The sequence below is a fragment of the Anopheles ziemanni genome, chromosome 2 (genome assembly GCF_943734765.1).
Source record: "Anopheles ziemanni chromosome 2, idAnoZiCoDA_A2_x.2, whole genome shotgun sequence".
In the NCBI taxonomy this organism is placed as follows: domain Eukaryota; kingdom Metazoa; phylum Arthropoda; class Insecta; order Diptera; family Culicidae; genus Anopheles; species Anopheles ziemanni.
The window spans coordinates 59,192,207-59,216,132 of record NC_080705.1 but is presented as its reverse complement, the minus strand read 5'-3'; the positions used below and the strand labels follow the sequence as shown (position 1 = coordinate 59,216,132).

Below are 23,926 nucleotides of genomic sequence, written 5' to 3'. Positions count from 1 at the left end.
AACCAAGGGACCGATAGATGGACCGATCGTTGACACCATAAGGCATTTAAACGGGTGCAGAAAGTAAACCAGTTTGATATACGAAGGAGTTTAAAGGGCGATCTTCTTTGCTATCCACCATCATATCGAAACAGGAAAAGAAAATGCCTCTTATCATTGCGAACAGATTCTTGTAATAAAATTAGCTTTCCACTTCCCTCTTGGCAACAGTGTTTTATGATTTTAATCGTCTTTTTCCGGACGCATCTTGTAACCCACTTTGCTGACCCACTTTTCCAACAAAAACAATCGATAACCTCGAGAAGCACACCAAACGCCCACACACTCGATTGTCTCAAATCTGAGCTCACATACACCGTCGTGACGCGCGGATTGGAAAATTACTCCAAACGCCCGCTCCACCTATTGTTTTTAACAACCATCGAAGGAGAACCCTCCGGTAGCCCTCGACAACTTCATACACCCAAGGTCGCGCGATCGAAGCGACTCTGTTAGGGTGTTAGATAGTTGGGTAGTAATAAACCGGAACTACACTTCGATGGGCAGCCGAAATACCGACATTCTTCACATTCCATTCAATGCAACTCAGTCACCCCTTCGGTAGCATTACATCCAAACCACCACGGATGGGCAGTTTTCGTCCATTCTGTGTTGAAAGAGCCACGCAAGCACGCGTTGATGGCCGTCAACTTCCGCTCGGTTGGTGAAGCTTTTTTAGCAACCGCCACTAAAAGGGTGTTGACGGGTTTGATGCACTGAACCGGGCAGTCACGTGAAATTTAAACATCAAAGTAAATCAGGCAAAAATAATGTTCAATCTTTTTTCTTGCTGAACCTGGCAACAGTTGATGATATTATTAGCATCCATTTGCACAATGATCTTAAATGCTTCTTTTTTCTGTTAATGTGTCAAGCCACGCACACAACAGGACTCGATTTGAAGGAATAATCTGTCTCGTCTGTTGTACGAAGGTGAGCGAAAGGTACAAAAAAGATTAAACGGATCTCCCGAAAGTCTGTCAACAAAAGGTAGATAAGAAAATCTGTCCGATGATGAACACCCAATATCGCTCCCTAGCAACAGCCGCAAACGAACCGTCTCTACCCGAAGCCACGGTTGACAACCGCCGCCGTAGGAGGCGTTGTTTTCCGGGGACTACACTTCCTTGACATTTTTACAACCGACCGGAGACCTCGACAGCTATCGCCATCGGCGTCCGTTCTATACCGTGCGATGCATACGAGAGAAATGTTGTGCATTGTTGTTTGTTGTGGACGGTTTGAAAAATTGCCTCCCGCTCTCCGTGCGTACGATCGCCTCCCAGCCCCTCGAATGCGGTGCACACTTCCGCCCGGCACAAACACAACGCGCATTGCATCCATCAAACTGACACCTTTTGCCCGGGAAGCCCTGGGGAGGCGGACGGCGGAACAGTGCACTCGATTCACCAAGTCGAAAGGGCACGCATATCTCGTTCGCCAATTCCCCCTTGTTCAATATGATCTTTTTTTGCCTTGGGATGGAAGCTGAACTGAGGGAGATTGAAACGAAAAAAAAAGAACGTAAAACGAGTAGGAAATAAAACTAACCTTCGGGCCTCTTCTCCGGGAAGTGGCGGAAGGAACTGAACCGTGCGCGGGGGGACGTCATCATAAATCAAACCTAATTAAAGCCAATTATTTCCGACATGTCTTTCACTACGCCAGGAGCATGGGACGGCGGGTTTGCAAATGGCTTGCCAAAAAATAATGGTGACAAATTTCGCAAATGAGGTTCAGTCGTGCGCGCCACTTAATTTTCGAGTGGCGCATACCCTTCAATTGAGTTCTAAGCAGAAAGGAATGTATTATTGGCAATTATGGGTGTTTAGAAGATGACACAATAATTTGAACTACTATTGCATGCAAATACTGTCGTTACGAAACGGAATGCGAATCGAAACACAACAAACTAAAGGTAATGAAAGTGGCAAACATCTGCAAGATGTCGAAATGTACATAATTAATTGCGTTTGAGGGTTGTTAGATAAATACGTTACAAATGTGTTTACTTAGTAAATATAATAAAATCTCAAACAAACGACAGAAAAGTTTCAACACTTCTTTACTAAAAGGTACAAGTGTGTTTATGTTGAGTAAATGTTATAAAATCTCAAACAAACGACACAGAAATTTCAACATTACCGGTTCTTTATTGCACAATGCCCGTCTCATTTAATGTTTTTCCCTTTAACTCTTACCTCGGCGGAACATCAATACCAGTTGCATCATGGCGTATTGGACAGTGTTTAAATATTTAACAATCGCACACCCTTCAATGGCTGAGACTCATCGATCGGAGAGCTTCTTCTCCTATTCGTTGGGCACCTGTCTACTACCCAGGCAAAGCTAAGTGCATCCTCCTCCGGCAAGTGCAAAGTGCAGCTGTTGTGAAATGCACCGCACGCACCAACTAAACATTGCCACGCACAGTCAAGCATCAACGTAAAGGCGATTTAAAATGCAAAAGCACAAACGCCGGATCGGTCGGATGGAAAGACAACAATGATTTCCTCCCCTCTTCCCACGGATGAGAAGTGTGCCGATGCAGTGAATGGTGCCTGTTGTAAGACTACTCGCTTCCCGGTCTACCAGGACCCAAGGTGAGAGAGAGGAAGAGGTGAAAGAATTCTCGGCAAGTTCGATAGCTTGCTCCACCATCATATCGGCCGGATTGTGAGAATGTGAACGCGATGCTGCGCGACTTTGTCTGAAGGTCGTCTGGTGGTGAAGTTTAGCACACCGTTCCGGGGTGGTGTTGGTGGCAACATTTTGCACCACGCTCGATTCGGTCCTGCGTGTGGTAGTTAGGGCCTTTCGTTCCGCCGCCACTTTATTGCCGAGCGCCATGGCCTGGGGGGATCGAAAAGAAGCTGCGAGTTTGATGAGGAAGGTTGGTTTTTGTGGAGTTTTTTTTATTACCCTACACACATGGTCCCGAACGGATCGTTCGAAGGTGAACTTCGGTTGGAAGATGAGTTTTAACGCTGGAACAGGTTTTTGCGGAACCTGGAACCACGGACTGGTTTAGAGGATGCTCTTGCAAAAAACAAATCGTAACCTGTGAGTCGAGAGGAGAAGATTTTGTGTTTAGCGCCACGACCACTTGCAAGATATGCAAAATATGTCCACACACCTCACCGACCCATTCTTTGATCCACTTTCTAGCCATTAACGAAGCCGACCAATGATCGATGCTTCGGACAAGTCAACTTTCTATCAGAGGCATGCGGGCGCATCCATGGCAAATAAAGCATATGTGCAGGGTTGTATGCTAACATTGTAGACCCCCGCACTTAAAGAACCGTCGGAAGGAAGAGAAGAAACGTATTTGCACATTACACATTCGTGATGGCAAACATGGACAGAGTGAAGTTAAATAAAACATGCAATAAAAAGTTTGTCCAAGAATGTTAGATTGGTTTTATTAAATGATTATACCAAAGGGATGTAGTGCGGTCTAAAGCAGATTGTTCGGTACGCGTTCCTCAAAGAGAACAGATGAGGGAAAAGAACACGAAACACGTTGTCCTTTGTTGTTGGCGTTATGGAAGTAATATTAAACCCTTTTTGAATGGAGTGGCAATTTTCGAATCAACAAAGGATCTTAAACATAAGTTGAAATATTTCATAGTTTTAAGTTTAATCATTGCATATTTTTGTTGAATTTTGTACTCTTTCAACATACAACATTTTTTTTTTTTTTTTTTATGTGGCACGACATCCCCTAGTGGGACAAGGCCTCTCTCCGAAGAGAGTTTGTGTGACCGAAAGACGGTATATTATAGATCGGTGGTCAGCCGTTCGTAATACCGGGGGGTGCCAGACTCGAGATTCGATCCCACACCTGTGGCGTGGTGTTTCCTCGCGCTACCGCTGCGCCATGGGCACCCCCAGAACATACAAAATTAATTAACGTATTTTACTACACTTGAAATTAATTATCTACTTCTGTTCTTTTACTATAGCAAGGCGATTTCTTGAACGCAGTTAATGTGGATGCTAAGGGTGTATGTTATTTTACCGTTAGATTCTGGACAAGACTGAGGGATTTCAGAACGATCAATAGTAAAACTGCGATCGAAGAAGTATCTCTCTTTTTAAAAATGTAAACGGAAGACCCCTGGTATTGAATACCTCGTTCAACATTTTCAACGAACGTTTTTAGGAATAATCAAAAGTAAATCGTGAACAAATCTGGCATGCATTGAGATGATTTGGTAGTTATATATTGGACTAACATTTTCTTACGGACCGGGCTTTGTCCTGGTCGGAAAGAAGAACACCATACAGTTTGCAGTATTTTCTGCCTGCTAAGGCGTGCAAGTTAGATGGTTAGACCAGTCAAAACCGGTACTCAGCAGAACGAACCTAGGTCCAAGGACTTTTGCAATAAATTTGCCAACGACTATGCGCGATGGTCATTGACCGGGTCTCATATTGATCGTCTCTACTACCGGCGACGCGCAGAGTAACTGTTCACGTGGACGGATACAAATAAAAAGGTACCACCGACACGAGAGACCTCTCCAACTTTCAAGGTAATTAATTTTTTACCACCATCGAATCCTCGGTCGTCGGACCAGACGCAGGCGACACACTCCTCCCGTCGGCGAGTGGCGTGTCAACTTCCAATATTGGGGAGCTGGCGCCAGCGTTCCGCACACATCTGTGCGTCGCCTATATACAGGCAGGGATAGTCTCTAGGATTGGAGAAAACGCATCGTCTAAAAAATACTAGCCAAATGCGGTACGCACAAGAGCTGCAAAACCTGTTCTACTTTGATTAGGTGCGTTCAGTGGCGTGTGCGTGTGAGCCTGGTCGGGGTTTGTGCTTGATTAACGCGAGTGGGTCGAGTCGTGGGCATGGACTTTGGATCTTTAAGTGTTTTTGTGAGTGTGTTTCTACCGGTTAGGAAAAGGCGAAGTCGATTGCACTGCTGGAAGTGGTAAAGCTAGCGGTTGTCGCAGCCAGAAAGGTCACTCGTTCACATTAAAAGGCCAGCCCTCCCGCCCGTTCCCTCCGGTGGTTCCTCGACGGATATTTCTTCTCCTGGCGCACACAGACATCTGCGGTTGTCCGCTGCAGAGAACACACCTGAACGCGACCGCCCACCTCCCGGAACCGGAATTCGTTGTGTTCGTGCATAACGAAAACATGTTAACGACAGGCAGCGCTATGCGAACAGAATGTACTTTACTGCCTCGTCTCCACATTCCACTGCAGGTTTGTGTTGCTGCTTGTTGGCAAATCCCGTGACATGAACGTGGTGTCCTAAAACAACACCGTTTAACGTCGGCCACCCCCCCACTACTTACCCAACTGATTGGTCTGGGGGTCGCCTTTGTAGATTCGATAGTAGATGTCGTACGAGTCGGTGCGCTTCAGTCGGGACACCCGGTAGGCCGGTGTAACTCGCGTGACGGATAGGAGCGACTTGAGCAGCAAGCTCATACGGTTGTAGATCACCTGGTTGGCACGCTGCGGTGCGTTCGTCTGATCGGTTCTGATGCTCAGCGTCCAAAACTCCAATATCATGCTACCACCCTCGGCCGTTTGGAGGGAAATTTCTACGCACAGCGGCAACCGGTTGACGATCGATTCATGCTGGCTGCCCTCTTGCAGAACCTTCTTCGTCTCGACCAGAACGTCCAGCAGCGACTTCTGATCGGTGATTGCGATGTTAAACTAAAAAGCGTGAGATAACAACAAAATGTGGATTAGAACATTATGATCACAACAGAAATAACAAAGGTCACAGTAATCACTCCGCACGGTCTGAAGCCAAAAGTAAGGGATTGTTAGCTACCCCCAATTGTTGGGGGGCTGGTCGAAACTCGGGGTGGGAGGTGGAATCGATCCCAATCGATTGTCCGTCGTTAGGGACAGGCCTTCCGTTCCCTTCTGCACCGACCTTGGACACGGTGCGATTGGTTATTTTGCTGTGCAAGGAAAAATCGAGGTGAACCAGTGTGTCCCGCCGGGAAAGAAATGGAACACCTTGGCTACCGGCGTCCTTGGTGGGCCTGCTATATCGACCATTACTTTTACGTTCCACCTGGTAGGTCGGCATCGTCGGTGGAATAGAAATTATGGGTTGATTGATTGTATGATAGAGGAGAATAAAACATTCATTATCCTCAGTATGTCCAGCCCTAGCAAACGATGAGGGCCCTTATGGCGAACAGTGTAGGTTTAGTAAGTTTACTTTTCATATCACCCGGATCACTTAGAGGAAGCAATTGGAAGGGTACGGTTTTTGCAACCCACACCCACAACATGTTGCAAATGAAATGAGGAAGAACGAGTTGATTGGTCAACAGATTTATACAACAAACAACCGGATGGTATTTACCAGAAAAACTAATGTTTATTCACCTTACAGCCATATGTTATGCTAAGTATATAACACTTCTAGCAGAATATACAGTGTATTATATTATTTTCACAACTTCACTTGAAATGTAAAAATAAAAATTTACTTTAGCTTTTGTTTGATCGCTTTTTAAGTTAGGTAAGTAAAATTCTATCTATCAAAAACAAAGTTCTTTTTTCAACTAAATCTCTAAAAAAAACCATACTGCACGTAAACGCACGCTGTTTAACACTCATGGTGTTCTGTATTGTTGTTATGGAGTGCAGTAAATGCTACACCAAAAAAAATATGATTCCAGAAATAAATTTTCACTTTTATTAACCTGTGAGAGAAGCGAATAGTCTCACAAATTAATCTACTCATTAAAATGGGGATTTACAACAAACGAATTCAAAGTAAATGATGTGATCGTGAATAGATAATTGTATTTCATTATTTTCCACTTGCTTCCTACCGCCTGTTTTTCATACTTAAAGTATACTTTCTTGATGCCCAGATGATTTTTCACGCCTCGTTAGGTTGGGAAAGAATGATATTTTTGTGCTTTTGCTGAGGACCGTGCGAAAAACGCCATTTAGCGAATTTCAATGACCTTAGCCGAACGACTCTCGGGTCTTATTCCCGCGCCACTTATCGCAACTGTAAGGTAAGTGCAAGGCAGCGCCGTGCATTGGTATGTGATGTAAATCATCCACTTTTTATACCTTCAAAAGTGAACGAACAACGATGCACTTTGCACTTCACGAGAGGTGAAAATATTTACCGTGGATTAAACTTGACATCGCGACCCCATCCGGGCAAGATTAGCGGATAAGCCAGGCCCAAGCGGGGGGCCATTTGCTTCCAACAGCCTGCACATGAACTACCACAAACAATTTTACATTATCAAACAATACCCTCGACCTTCAAGAGTTGGGGGGCAAGGAAAAGGCACTGGAAGATCGCGAGAGTGTAACAGTAAACACTGATACCGGCGAGTCATAAACCTCCGAATCTGATCGGGTGGTGGTAGGGATAGACTTTCCTGCCCGGAGCGGAACGTTCGACCGTTGACGGCTTTTCGACGTTCCTGCATATGGCGGCGTAATAAACTGCATCACCGCCAATGGAGGGTGAAATATGGCGCTTCCGATCGTACGATCGCAATCGGTGACTTTTGACACTTGGTCAGTGGAAAAGTACGCCCCGTGCCGGTCCCGTTCCCACCGTTTGAAACCTGCCGCGGGAACGAGTCCCTCAGAGCAGTCAACCTAAACAGGAAAACAAATCAATCACTCATAGTGTTTAGAGGAATCGATACGGGATTTGTCGATCGAAAGGTGCAAGGTGGTGATGGTGTGGTGTACAGTCAACCTAGAAGTAAACAGTTTTCTGTTTGGATTTAATTCTATAGTACGCGGTTGCATGCCTTTATTGATTATTAGTGGAAGCAACTTTAAGTTACATCATAAACTACTTTTAACTGTATCAATAATGTAATCAGAAGTTATCTAAATATATATAAAGTGAAAGTCTAAACATTCTTTTCGTCGTCTTTTCGTCGTCAACCACAAACATCTAAACAACGCAAATGAAGATATAATAAAACAATCTAAATACCTTCATACCTACTTTTCAGTTTAACATATTTTTCGAGTGATGTTCTTTTGGAATTTCAGCGGAGCAATTTTGTGCGCTCTGTTTTCTCTAGGGAAACATAAGCCCATGATACCAAAAATATTACCGTTCCATATTTTCCACTCGATGTCTTTCCCAGTTTGATTTTTGTAGCGTAAATTTCCCGTGTCCCTTGGGACAGAGCTACAAAAATAAGCGAAACATTTTACGAACCACGGAGTTTTGCTACCAGCATTTCCAGCAATACGGTGGGCCACACGATCTAAACATTCCCCTATCGGATAGCAACAAATTCTAGGGGAAAAGTTGGCCAATTCAATATAGTTGGTCACGAAAAAAAGGTTCATGAATTGATGCCACTTCATGTTTGGCGATCGTTTTCCCATTTTCTCGGGCCAGAAATCGCACACTGAATCCCATCCAGTCTTGGGATCATCATCATCGGCTTTGGTACCTCCATTAGTTGACCAAACGAACAGGAACGAAATGATTCCGAATCGCAGTCGTCCGAAACACACAACGCACCGGAATTGGTCCGAAAGTGTCGAACTGTGAGTTCTCCAAAGGAACGGCGCGAAGGAAAGGGAAGAGGGATGGTGGAAACCGCTAGTGGAGGACAGGCGGACCCGGATAATGAATCAGAAACGGGCAGCCCACGGTTCGTTGCCTTTGCTTATTGGTTTTGTGTACGTTTTCCCTCTTTTTGCATGAAGTATTTTCTAACTGGTAAAGAAAAAGCTATTTCCCATCACCCGAAGGTTGCCGCAAATTGAAAACCGAATTCCTGCTGTGCGGTTTCCTGTGCACTTTCGCCGAGATTGCACTTTTCCCATTTTCCGGATGTGGAAACAATGTCCACAAACTTCAGAAAATTGTTTAACTTTGTTACAACATAATACAAAATGATAAAATATTATGGGTCCTCTCAAGGTAACAGATGTTATACCGACACAGGTAAATGTTTCTGGAAGTAAAGTGAATGAGCTGACCATCTGTTGAGCAGAATTCCTCAACACTGCAGGTAATAGACCTGTACTCGGGATTTGTTTCGGAGAAATGAAAAGTTAAATCTGTGTTGTCTTAACGGAATATTAGATACTGTTCTATATATTACCTACTCCAAATATCAATTAATATGAGTTTATGGATTGTATAATTTATTACTTTATTGTACCTAATGTTTTGCTTTCATCAACCAATCGACCAATACCAAAAACGGTAAATCGTAGAACTTTACAACATCATCGTTCCGCTCGTCAAGACTCATATGCTGGAATTTTTATGCATGTTTCAGCACCATGACGCTGTCAAATGGAGCATGAAACGGAAAACAATCAATTCCTCTGTTCACGCACCAGAACTTTCTAGAGAGTTCTCAAGAAGAACCATAGAAATGGAAAAACCCGCACGGAGATCTCCTGGAGGGCGCGACCCCCTCGGTGACCTCAATCCCATTCGCCAGCATCAAATGGCACCGTCATACATTATGCAGATGGCAGCGACGTTGGAGAACAGCTTATATCTTCGTTCGGGTGTGCAACACTGTGGTGCGAGTTAAGACCATATTAGTCGTGTTCGCTTTCTAGGCCACTCCATGGGACCAGCTTGCATTCACACATTAGCGTAAAGAGTCGCACAAGGGGCAGAGCCCCTAGAGGAGGGTGGAAAAGATAAGCCGGATATTTCTGACACCAGCGTCGACGACTTTCCGTGAAAGCCGTCCCTGTAGGATGGATAAGATTCTTATATTTCTAGAGTTCCGGAAGCTGACATATGATACATTAACGACACAAGCGTAGTTTAAAACACCCCTTTCGGTTCGAAGAATTTACTGGCCATGTTGCCACTCAATTAACTCATCGGACCCTGTGTGGGGAAGTGGTCTTGAACTCCGTTCAACACATGAAGATGCAGTAGCTACAGAAACAAGCATCTTAAAGCACGCCGTATTGAAGTGACAACATCCGGTCGTTATGGTCGTGAAAAGAAGCAGACATATTACAGAACCCTTGGTTAAATGAAGTGCTTGCATAACAATTTATTGAGATACATTTCTTCAAACATCGTCATCTATTTATGTATTGGTAAAAATTGACTTCAATCTTAATACTTATGAAAATAAAATATTATAAAACTACCTCCAAAAAGCTCCAGTAACTTGATTAAACAATCTGGTTACGAAAAGCCCTTAAAAGGGCCTTCTCCGAAATTCAACAACACCCAAAAACAGCTATCTGCAAGCTATTTTTAATGAATTTTGCAGTTTGTTCCACATCCAACATGGGCGAAAGGCAAACTGGTTTCCAAAACTGTACGACAAAATGATGTTTTTGCTATTTCGGACATTTTCGTTCACCTTGTTCGCTGGCGAAAGAAAAACCGTAGGTCTTTTTTCTCGGCACGAGGCAAACAGGATAAACCAAAAAAGTCCAGAAAACAAGAGAATGTGAACCGGCTAAAAAAGGGAGCGGCGTTTTTGCTGGATTGCCATTTTTAGAATCACTCCATGTCACCGCAGAGACATTCGGCATGTTCCCCATCGAGACGGGGCATGGGAGGATAATTCGCTGGCAGGAGGAATAAAAATCGCTTTCCCCTTTGCCAGGAGAACACGACGGACCGGTGCGTTGTGGGCGTTGTGCAATGGCGGATGAGTCATCACATTTTCGCCGAATCGTACTCATCGGTACGGTCCAGAGTTTTGCTCCGGAAAAATATAACAGGGACCCCGTGGAACACGTGTGTGACACTGCCGAGGAAATGTACTCTGCACGGGAGAGACTGCGAGAGTGAAAGGACATTCAGGAGAGCACGCGAGCAAGGCTTGACAGTTGGCTTCAGCGTGGAAGGACGGCGGCATATTGGCGCGACGCCATGTCCCTAGCGGCGTTTTCGTGTACGAGGAGATTTACGTTGAGCTTATGGTAGGAGTAGCGGCGCTTACCCGTGATGAGATGAAGAGATTTTTCCGGCGTAGTTTGTAAGCCCTTTTATCCAATTTTCAACAAACACTGGTTTTTTTTAGGTTTGTAACGCAATTGAGGTTTTTCTAAATCGCTAAACACCAATCCAATAGAGTTTTTGCATAGGATTTCTACACAATTGATTTTCCAACCTAAATTCTTCTGCTACAAAAGCCACTACACGTCACAAAGCGGACACTTCCACTGTTCTGGCCGATGATTATGTTCGTTCTACCAGCACTTAACGGCAAGCATATGCACAAGAATGATCCAGAAAATATTGTTTCAGCACGAGCTCAGTGGCCATTTGGAAACCACGGACACCATAAATTCGATTCGTCCAAAAAAACACCTCACAAATTTTAATCTCTCGTTAATAATTAACCAAAGTTCACACCTTTTAAACACCGAAATTTGAAGCTCAGATACACGGCACTTACGCGTCTGTAAAACCTGTACGTTGACAACGTGGTCTCGAAGCGAACTGAAATGCTGCCGCTTGCGGAGAGAGCAGAAAAAGCGTTCCAACGCCCCGCGAGATGGAAACACTTTTCTACGATGGTGTTATGAACTCAGCGCAGAAAAACCCGAAACGCATACATACACCGATGGAAAGCCTCTCTAGCTGGCGGAGCATAGCACCAACACGAAGACGACCGATTTATGCTGGTGGTCGATGTGAAGGAGATAAATAATGGGCAACAACAGTCGTAGCTGTTCGAGAAAATGGGAAAGAGGTATAACAGGGTAAAAAAGGTACAACATTTACGCACTTCATTCGGGCGCTTCTTTTTCCATTATACACACACATACACACACACAAATGGTGTTGGAGTGCATCTTACGTTGCATAGCATAATCGTCTTCCATTGCTTTGCAGTATAAAACTGGGCCAAGCGCTTGGAGGTAGGGACGAAACAACGAAAGAAACCCGATACCAATATGCTTGGTGAATGTGAAAAAGAGAGAGGTGGTGGTGGAGGGTGAGGGAAAATCTTGCCCACAAAGGAAAAAGGCAACTGCATCGTCGTTCACCGAAGGATGCGTGTATGTGTGTCGGACTGCATCGCCACGTATTTTATGCTGCTACGATGCACCTTCGATGCGCGACAAAGCTGCACCAGCGTACAGTCTTTCTCAAGTCTATATAACGTTAGTGCGGGAGTTTTGGCCCATGTATGTAACTTTAGCCCACTAGAAAGGAGATCAATTTTTACACTGATTTTAAATAAAAATGTGCCCTAAATGTTAATATCGATTTATTCTAGTTAAATATTATATTTGGGAGCGAATTAAACATTTAATCTCACTTATTTCTCAAGGGTAAAAGTACAATCTTAATCTTGATCATGCTCAAACAATCTCAATCAATCTGAAACAAAACTAATCATAATCAACAACAAAAATCATAATTTCATGTTCTTATTGCTCGACAGTTACTCTTAGCTCTTGTATTGTTAACTCTTGTAATGTTTTTAAACGATTATCAGCAATATTTTATATTATTAGCAGCATCGGTTGTAATTTTGTTCTACAAGTCTGAATATTACTTTTCGTAGCATCAATTTACTACGTTCTTTAATTTATTCATTCACAATTTGTTTGGTACAAAATGAAGTCCACAGTACACATTAAAACCCGTTCTAATTCCTAAAACAAAAATGACAAACCGTCTGATTGTGTTCTTGAAATCGGATGGCACGAGGTAAAGTAGAGGGAAAAATACTGTAAAAACCCATCAACAGTAGCAAACGGTAGCAATCATGACGCGGCTGGGAGAGGTAGCACGAGAGCCTCGCCGAATTGGTACAGGGCGGTGAAACCAAGGCCATTAAGAGAAACCCCTGAAAAAGGCAACAAGCAGACAAGGCAGGCAGCTCGCAGCTCTCCTCGACCGTATGGCGCGCGGCGTTGATCGATGTTCGGCTGGCTTCTGACAAACGTAGCGACCGAAGATTGCTCCAGTTGAGACGTGGGCAGCGATTGAAGTGATCCGTTTATCTCGGCATGGAAGCGCAAGCCGAGCAATTCTCGAGGAGAAATCGGTGGAAATTGGAAAACCACCGTTCCCATCTGGACACAGCGACACAGAGAACAACGGAGCAGTCCATGCAACCGCAAGCAAATCCCTAATGGTTTGTTGCGGATTTTTTTTTTCGAAAATCACATAAGTAACCCAAGTAAAGACGCCCACTGTTCATCTGTCAGATAATTCATCTCCTACTTACTTGGACCACGGTGCAACTTTGTGCACTTTACTTCGGGACGTGGGTGTGGAAAGAAAATGGAACGGATTGGGAAAGTGGGGCTGATTTATTATGTCTAATGAACCAAACCAACCCGAATCCACCCACGCATTCGCAACGGCCGGGAAAATCGGCCCGCAAGCTCATTTCGAGGGTCGTGATATGTGTGGGTGGAGAGGATTACTTTCCACTCCCGCTTTTATGGCGTAGGTGTTGGGGCGCCTTTTTGGAGGCTGTGTAGCAAGATGTGCTTTGGGAGTTGAAATACATCTATTCCTTTTAAAAATTGTCTTAAGGAAAATTTGCCGAACGATTTCCATGGACCAATGGCAATGCAAACAACATTGACACAAAGTACTCAAACGAACTGCCAGCACAAGAGCATTATTGAAGACAAAAATACATCGAACAAAACAAAGATACGATGCTGTAAACATGTTTATGCGCTCGATTAACAAAAATACGTCTTGCGAGGTGTAACACGTTCCAAGAACGTGTCCCCAATCTCCTCCGTATTCCGGTTGTTTTTCGGGAGTTACAATCGTGAAACCCTTGCGACGTAGAAGCCCTTCCCAGGGTCACACTGTCGAAAACAAGCCAAAAACAATCCTTGGTCGGTGTATAAATTGGCCAACTCATCCGCGCTTTAAGGTAGTTCTATTTCTACCTCCAGGGCCTTGGTTTGGTGTCCTAGTGCTGTTGTTGTTTTGGTCGTGGTTAAAGTTTGTAGCATAGCGAAGATCCGAGGTGTTTACTATGTTCCGTTACGGAGTGTCCTTGGAGTGGAAGATGAAGAAAACAAGCCGCGTACTTTATGCTGGTCCCACAAACAGCCAACCGTGATGTGGTCGACGTGACGATACGCACATAGTACTCTCTTCTCCCCTCACGCGTACGCGTTTCGGGAGAGGTTCTAGTTTTTTTTTTCGGGACTCGCATAGTCCACGTGCCGATGCACACACCCGCCAGACGAACGCCAGACGTGGCGTTTTGCGTTGCCGACGCATTGGAGGGAACTTGGTGGCAACCATCCCATGAGCTTGTGACGGCGCATGCCCATAATGGGCTCCCCAAAATGGGATGGCGGAGATTCCTAAAGATTCTGTAGAGAACTTCCAACAACCGATCCTTAGGCGAAGGTGCTCTTCAATTCTTCAACTCTTCAATTCGCTCGCGAAAACACAACGAGAACATAGGGAAGTACATTGCCGATACCGATTGTTTCTACCCAAAGGCTTCGTCATACGGGCAAGGATTCTCTCCTTTCTCTTCCAGATGATGTCTCTCTCTCCCTTCAGAACAACTCCAGACGGTTGCCAATCTGAGGACCACGTGTCGGTCAATGACACTGACGGATTAAGTTGAACCCGCCCCCGGGAGGGTGGCTGCGGGGAAAGTGCGTGCGGCAACGATGCGTCGGATTTGCCGACTACATTTTGAGCCTATTTCGGGTGACCTTGGGGACCTAAACAACTTGCCGGATGACCTTCGCCATGCTGTGTACACCCGAAGTTCAAATTACCTGAAATTGCTATAGTTTGACCAGTCATTAAAAATTAATAACCATATTGTGACACATTAGTGGTTTTAAGGGAAGGTAGAGCTAGATTTTGGTTGCAAGGGGGAGGTAATAAACCTATCGGAAAACTGTCAAGTCACGTACGCATACATTCCACATGCCAGCGCTTAGCCAAGATTTAGAGTGACACATCTCGTAATGGTTAACCCAAATAAACAACATCTAAGCGTAAAACCCAAGAAACACAAACCCTGCATTGGATTAGATCGACGGAAAATTCCACTATGAAGTTTTTCCCGTACATGCGTGCGTGCGTGCGTGATCCCCTTCCTTGGGTAGACAACGTAACGTAAGAAACGTATCAGAAGTCATGTACGTGATAAGATTGTTTACGAAATTGGTTTTTCAATCCGGTTCGGAACCAGTTGTTTGTGGGATGATGAATTGTAAAAAAGGGTCACCCCTGCCGAGGCCGGATAAGCGAGACAGCACAACAGCATCGAATTATGTCTCTGGCCTACGTGCAGTTGGACAAGCAACGCACGCTTCAAAAACAGTCCCCAGGTGGAAACTCACGCATACCATCGTCGGGCCCTTAGTGCAAACCAGTGGTCGGCAACCGTTGTAGAACCAAAACCATTTTTACAACATTGATGAATCTATTGAATAATTAATATTGAAGCAACATTAAATCCTGAATCCTTTGTAACCTATAAGAACAGAATAGCTTTTAATACGTTGAGTACCAAGCGCTTTTAACACAATTTTTTAGAACAATATTTGTAACATGTTCCGTACCGCGTCACCCAAATATGGGTGACAGCAGTAACTAGTTCGAAAAAGTTTTTGATCCATAAATAAATGAAAATGCAACATAAAAATTATAGTTATATTAAAAATAAGTTATTTGGGAAGCTAAACTTTTAGCTTGGCCTTCGAAAACAATCGGTTTAACAAATATTATAAAAAAATGTAATTTAAAAGATTATACTAAAAATTGTGCTAAAAACGCTTGGTACGCAACGTGTTAATTAAAATTTAAATAGTTTGGAAAATTTATTACACCAACTTATTTAGAAAACCAAGCAAAGATTAAGCTTCCCCAAGAATTAGTGCATGTAATTATTGTAGCCTTTATGTTATGACCTGTCAAAAATGATGAACCATGGCAGTCTACCTGTTAAGTAATGCCAAAATGTAGCGCTTTCATCTGTCAATACGGTTTTTGATTGGCGAGTGTAATACTACATTCCAAAAGCCATCTTCAACAAGTGTTGCTTGTGTATGAAAGCAACGTGCAGAAGAGAAGAAAGCAGAAGTTATTAAATTTTGCTGGAAATTATTGACAAAAGGGGGCTATCCTGCACGGTTGTTAATATTCCGGGCAGTGTTCTGTTCTGACTCTGTTCTAAAAGTAATTTCATAGTTCCACTATTGATTGTAGTTGTTTGCATTTCTTTCTTTATCTTAACTTCTTTATTTAAATTACTTCAGTCATTTTTAAGCTAAAAGATGACAGCTAGAGGAATGCTGAATGAAATAAATTACGATAAATTTATTTTCTCGATGCTTTCTTCCATTATTACTTACTTTATTATTGCTTGAGCCCGTAAATCTATTTTGGTGCATTGAATATTAAATCACTATCTATTTTTAAATTACTTCTATTCGAGGAAAGAGTTACAACTTGCCGACCGCTGAACTAAGCAGTCACAATAACGTGCCCTATCTTATACAGTAGATATTCCACCCGTATCGAAATGCAGCTATGCCGAGGAAACTCACAAGTGGTCCATTGAGAAAGACCTTGGCAGGTGAGCAACAGCATCTCGCCCTTATTCAATGTAAGAAAAACACTACACCGCTCGAAAGGCATCGTTAAAGAATCAATAGAGAAACGGAAAAGGGATGGAGCATTGGTGAGATTCCGATGCATTTCGTTGGTACCTCACTGTAGGGCGTTTGTTTCACAGCAAGAAAAATCATTCGGCCTCCAATAGATTTGCCCAACGCCGGCACGTTTCGCTGGAAGTTTTGAAACGACCGTAGGAGAGATCATAGAAACCTCTCCGAATGGATGCCTCTAGTGGTTTCTGGTATTCCATTCAAGTTGCACGTTGCATCGTGGACTTTGTGCCGTGGTGCTGGCGTTGCAAAGAAACGAATCAAAACATCACCCAGCTTCCATTCAACTGTCTTTCGGCCGCTATCCACCTTCCTCTTGCTTGCTTGCTGCTTGAGCGATGAAAAGGAAGACAGCAATGGGCGCGTAGATGGAGGTACGGGGAGGGGTTTGGAATCTGCAGAGCCGCTAAGGGCTAGCCGTTGCGGGCAATTGTTGAATGAATTGATATGTGGAATGTGCCCGCCAGAGTGGCCATCCGGTTTGGTGTGTTTGTGCTGATGGTTTCACAGAAATGAGTTTTTTTTTTCTTGCCATTCACTTCGAGCCACCATTTCTAATGGGCGCGATGCCATTTCCCCCAGGGGATTTGCTTCGCAGAGTAATGTTAGTTTCTCCTTAAGGAATCTTATAACTTGTGGATGCCTTACTTGGACGAAGACTATGTTTGGCATGGAGAAAAGTACATCAATTCCTGAAACAATTAACCCTTTCTCAGTCTCTGTCTTTGAAGTAAAAGTAGAAAAAAACCCTTTAAAACATTTCAATTCACAATACAAGATCTCGCACAAGGCACACTCGAGGAAAGCAGTGAAATTGTGAAACAGTTAACATAAATGGTAAGAAAAGTAAAGATGGAAAAGACTATTTTTATTTCGAAAAAAAAACAAGAATGTAAAATAATGCTTTTATAATAGTGATATTTTAATGAAAGACCCAAAAAAACCAATTCTAATTGAAAATATGACAGCAATATAAAATAGAATGGAAAATCCATTAGGTTAGCCATTTGTTTCAATCAAACGTAAAAGCAAAATTAGTTCCTAAATTGAAAAATACGAAAAATCGAATCGCTCGAAAATTGAATGTGAAAACAAACCAAAATCTAATGGTTTCAGCAAAGCCTTCAACAGCAATACAAAAATGCTTAAGCTTGGAGATAATAAGTCGAAAATTCATTCGCCACTCTTTTTACAAAAAAAAAATGTCTAACAAATATAGTGGAAATACAATGTAAAAAATAAAATAAACTCAAACTAAAAGCTAAACGACAAACTTTTCAAAACACCCTTTTTTTCATTAATAAGCATTTTTGTTATTGCATTACTGCAAATTTCATACCATTATATAATTTTTTTTATATTTTTGGAAGCATTATATTTTACATCTCTTGACAAATTAGGCAATGTCTAGACACATCTGAAAGAAACCTTGCGCAATTCAACTCAGCTCAGTCGTTTGTTCAACTTTGTTTTTCCCTTCCAATGGAAGAGATCTGATCGTGCTTAGTTGTAGATGCATTATTTTAATTTCTATTTGCTTTTGTTTTGCGTTGGCCCTTTGTTTGGCATTCTATTCTGGTGTGGCATTAATTTGTATGCCAAGAAGCATCGCTCCTTCTGGCCGGACCGGGGGAAAACCCCTGTCGCGAGTTGGCCACGGTCGGACCCCGAACCGGCCAGGTTGAGAAGGTCAGTTGTTGTGCCCGGGCGGTGGTTGGTAAACAGACGGCCATGTTGACTGCATCGCATCAGTGGAAGGTGGTGTGATTTTGCGACACCACCAACACCAGTGCATCACCACCCACAATTGCTGGGTGGACAAAACATGGACGTAGTGGGAAGAGAGAAGAACAAACTGCAATTGCAATTCCATTTGCATCCGATGCGAGTGCGTCCATTCGAAATAAATAAAAGGCAAAATCATAAAGCGGTGTATGCATAAACCGGGACCATAGAGCAACAGAGTCCAATGGAAACAAACATAAATATTATCATAGTGCTATCAAGACGAGTGGCTTTTCATCGGCCACTGCATGCCATAAACGTGTACTCGCTTGCGAATCATCAGTCGACGCCATTCAGCCGGTCAAACTACGCCCCTTTTCACTGGCTGAGTAAACAGAATGATTTATACCGCATGATAAAACGCCAGTTTTCGCCAATAAACGTAAAAATTATATTAGTGCCACTGGCGACGCACTTATGCCCAAGACGTGACCGGTGGCGAACGATAGTGCCATCTTCAACCGGCGGTGACCTTTGTGAGAGAAAAGTGCCCGAAGTTGCAAGTCATTTTATCGCGGGAGAATAAAATAGAGGTTAAGTTCAACTTAAGACTGGGAAAGATTTGTTTAAACATTTAAATTCAACGAGCCATTGAATGGAAGTAAAACCGGGCAGTAAATTTGATATGGGAGGCATTTTGTTTAAAACATTTAAAAAACTGCACAGCAATATAGAGCAACAAAAGGAACAAAACAAACCGGTCTCGTGTTAACGCCGTGTCCTGTTTTAAAAAACATAATAATCAGCACTTTGACTGCGAGCGCGGTTTTGACTTACACATTCTGCGCTTCATTGGCGCGCAAAACGAAAAGAAACCTTTCCTTTGATCCATAAGGTGCTAGAGAGAAAGAGTGTAACACCTCACCTGTAGCAAAAAAAACAAGCCGGCTGTATGACAGTGTTCCGACAATCCGGTCGGTTCTTTGCCCGAACCGGCGAATGAAGGTGAAATGTTGCTGCGCAATTTCTGTCCTAAACGTAAGATGTGTAAGGGCTCGAAGAGTACGACAGAAGACAACGACCGCAGAAAAAAGACCGGGAGCCGGTACCGGTGGTTCGCGATGACAAACGATAAGTAAGGGAAAATATGGCAAGAGGAGTAAACTGCACAGGCACTGGCACTATTTTAGTTGAATTAAGCCATTTAAAATAAAATGAAATAATAGAATATGTTCATTGGCGTGTCTAATACATCCTAGATGAATTTCAAAGCTCTTTATTAAAATATTTCAAAAAGAAAACTAATGATGCCTGAAACTATGTAACATTTTCCTAAGACAGTTTTAGTTTTAACCCTTTCCCGACCAAGGCAAATATTTTTCCCATCTACAAAACTCGTTACTGTTTGTTCAACTATTATCAAAATGATACTTTTGAAACGAAACATCAAAGAAAACATTATTTCAAAGGCGGCAAATGTCTTTCTGAACGAATAAAAAAAAAAAGAACTATTAAAATTAATTGCCCAAAAACTAAACCATTCGTGCGTTCAACCAACAACAGAAACTTAGTATTTGGCAAGTTGATGAATTTGTAATTTTTCTTATAGAAATGGCTAAGATCTTTCTTTTAAAGAATTTTTATTATGTAATTTTTAGTGGAAAGCAACTAAAAGAAGTTTCGATATCATAGCTATACTGGTTATTTATTTATTTTAAGGGTTTATAAGGTTAAATATTTCCCATGAAATTATAAAAAAACCTACACATACTGCTAGGTTTTTCTGGTGATATTCTCTTATTTTACACCCCAAATAGCCAAAATATTATGTTGTATTGCCAATTTTAGTCTTGAATAGCTTACGGTCCTGAAAGGGTTAACCAGTTTTAAAATAAATTATTGCAATCAAACAGACATTCGTCAAGTACTTCAATATATTACCTAATGAATATTGAACAGAATTGGATTTATAATCCTTACATATTAGTTGATGAAGAGAAAAATCAAAACATAGTCACACGATTTGCTTTTGATTCAGTACGACACTGTTTTAGCTAAATAAACCCAAATTTGTACGTATTCTGTATCCACAACTGACAAATTATTAATTTAATATATTTTATACAGAAGTAGTATGATGTTAAATGCATTCCAAAAAACCTAGTTTTGTTTTGGAGTTAGATGCACTTTTAGATAGATTGCAAATCCTTGTGTTGAAATTGTTGATAGTAAAAAATATTTAGTCTCGATAAATAGCTCTAATTAATAAATTATTAACGGGTCGCGTTCTAACCTACTATTTGGGCAATTTTGCTCTACAATTTCAAATTAGACGGCGAATAATCCATATGTGAAGATTTAAAAGTTTTACGCTTAAGGGGAGCATATTGCCTCGCCTTACCTTATGGTGCGGAAAAGGTGTTCATCAGAATGGGGTTGGTAAAGTGAAACAATTTGAAGTTAACCATAAGTTAACCACTTTACGGCCGTGAGATATGAAATAGTTTGCTAGGAATAGAAAGGGCACACACCTCTTGAAAGATAAAAAGCGCGGCAAAAGTCGAGCTGGCATCGAAAGCAAAGGATTACGTTATCAAGAACGAAAGCGCCTTGCCACACTTGTGGCGCATTGAGGAAGGAGATTAACATCTTCTCTCCGAGTCAAGTGCACTGAACGTGCAATAGGAAAGCATGATTAATGCCACCCCCGGCTTCCTGTGTGTGTGTGTGTGTTCGTCCCTTTTAGTGCCGCTTTTGCCAGATTAATCCCTTCGCGATGATAATGTGCACTTGATGTGCACCGGGATGATGTGTGTGCAGCAGGTGCATCCGTTTGTCCCTCTCCTGTTACATCGTCGTTCCCACTCCAAAGGACAATCCAAACAAATCCCTCTGGGCAAGATTACCGGTCGCGAATGACCGCTAGCGAAACCGGGTACTCTTTGGGCGCTGTTTTGCACAGGAAAGAAACGTGACGCCATTGTGCGCCGGTTCAAGCTGGAATGAGTCGGTTCCGTTGGAATAGTGGCGGTGGTGGTGTTAGAGATGAATAAACAAACATTAGAATCTTGAGATCTTGAAATGCAACCCTTACAATGTGTGGACCGGTAAGTGCGGAAGCGGGTGATTAGAGGGATTCGGCGGTGGTGTTCCCATTTCGCTCTCTCCCTTAGATCCCTCAGTTGGCCGTTTATTTCTATTTGCAAAACCTATTGAGTCAATAAACAAGTGCAGTTTAGATCATCTCATCATGCCTCCGCCGGAACCTGTCCCTTCCTGTGAGCCTACAGCGTGCGAAGTAAATACGTGTTGCGCAATGGGAAAATCGTGCTAACGCCGCACGGTACAGTCGCAACCCGTTCCCGCAGGAAAGTTAGTTTGATCCGGTTCGGTGATTCGTTGGCGGCCTAGCACCTATTCGATAGCAATTAGCTGGGAGTCATTAGCGTAGTCGAACGACGGACGGCCTAAACCATGCACGACGCGGTCATCAATTAGCGGGAGCCAAATTTTTCATTCGACCGTATCTAAGATATGTTTTCTTATTCAGTTTGATGTTTTCGGCTTTACACATCTGCTTCTTCCTGAATCGTCATTGTTTCTCAAATCGCTCATCCACAAATCACAACCGGTCAGAACCAAACCGAATCAGTTACTCGATTATCTAATGCCACTACAAAGTGGCATTGCTTTCAAAGTAATAGATGTGCACCTTCGGGTGCTGATAGTGGAAGGTAAATAATTTTCAATTTACTTTCTACGAAGTGGCAATGGAAACAGCTTGAAGTGCGAACGAAAACAACGTGACAGATAAGGCGACGTTAGAAGTTGTACAATAGTTTACGGTGCCAAACGCTGTTACATCATTGTGGGAGGTAAGCTGATACTAATCCGTTATTACACAAAATGAAATGCAAAACCAATCGATCGGTAGAAAATTAGAATTCAATTCTATCGCCAGATGAGAAACAGTTGGTGCCTTATGATAAAGTTCATTGTGTATTATTTGATTTAAATAAATAGTTAGTATTTTAGGCTAGCTTCCAACACCTTGAGAATAATTTGTAAAGTTTGTTCTATGGTAATGTTTCTGGGAAAGGTCGAAATAAATTTGATTCAACGAGTTTCAATGCGAAAATATGAAATAATTTCTTACCGAGCGATTTTGCGTATAGTTTTGCTCATGCTATTGATATTTTAATCGAAATAAGTTTCCCCAATGAGCTGTACTCATTTTTTTAAGTTCTTTGTTAGTAAACAAAACAATGAATCGAGGATCCTGTATCCTGTGTAAATGTATGCATAAGTCATCTGATTTGATAACGTGTTTAAAAAAAGAAATGTCGTCAGCAGTATATACGATTACATTCCTAGAGTTTGTTATGTATGGAAACGGTGTACCCTACCCTACTTTGAGCACCTCGAGCGTTTATGAAGGCTTTTTGGAGAATTGTATACACCTGAAACACCTAAATTTCATGGCTCGAATTTAGCAAATTAATAACTACGTACAAAACATCGGTAAGTTGTTACTTAAGGCCCACAACACATAAAGATATAGCACATGATAATATTGTCGAGGATATATAATAATTATAGTTATACAACTATAGGTACCATGTTTTTAATTAGATAGAAACATATCGTCGACTTTTAATTTGTGTATAAATGTTGTCATAATCATTTATAAATGCATACTGTCGACGATCTTTTCCCATTTCAAAAATTTTATACTGATGCACAAAATCAATTACACATCATACTTCTAATTTAATTCTCACTGTGAAGTTTCCATAAACCCATATCAATTTAAAGAAAACGGTTATCATACCGAAAACATGAAGTTTTTACAAAAGAAGAAAAATTATATCAAACATTGAATAAAAAGGTGGAATACGAGCAAAAGTCAAGTGAGTTGGTTATTCGTATAATGTGGTCCAACATTTCTTGGAAGACCCAACCATCACAATGACTATGCAGAAACTCCAAGAAAACAACGCAAATCAACGATTTCTGAATGAGTAAAACGAAAAATAGTGAAAACTATGTCAAAGTTCCAGAAGTATTTTAGAGATGTAAACATAACCAAGTTTCGGTAAACAATGCACAAATAAAATGAGCGGAATCGACTGTTGGAGCTGCTAAGCTGTCAACAAGAAATTTTTACAATCATCAAATTAAGTTTTAGTTTCATTATTTCAGAGATATTGACGAGATTTGCTGAAAGAAAATCAGTGTTGTTCACCGAGCGATTTTGGAAAATGTGGTTTGGCTTTGATTGATTTATGTGCATTTGGGTGTCTGGAACTGGCACATTATCATAGAAATGTAAAATAAGAATTTCGTTAAGATACTAGACTAACGTTTAAGGCCTTTCATTCACATTTAACAAGATAATCAAGCGCACCCGTAAATCCGTACCAACAAAGAAATTGGTAATAAAATCAATCGCTAGGAGAGACTAGCTCCTTTGCCGGAAATAACCTATGATAAAATCTACGAGACATATTAATTTGACACATTTACTAAAACTTG

The 23,926-nt window shown here is 42.1% G+C and overlaps 1 protein-coding gene across 1 annotated transcript in view; it reads right to left on the bottom strand.

Moving 5' to 3' along the window:
* The window catches only part of LOC131288194 (autophagy-related protein 13 homolog), a 39,846-nt gene that overhangs the window by 14,955 nt on the left and 965 nt on the right, over nucleotides 1-23,926 (bottom strand). The window contains exon 2 of the mRNA XM_058317311.1: nucleotides 5,359-5,728. Coding sequence (XP_058173294.1) covers nucleotides 5,359-5,728 — 370 coding nt within the window. The remainder of the gene's footprint in view (nucleotides 1-5,358; nucleotides 5,729-23,926) is intronic.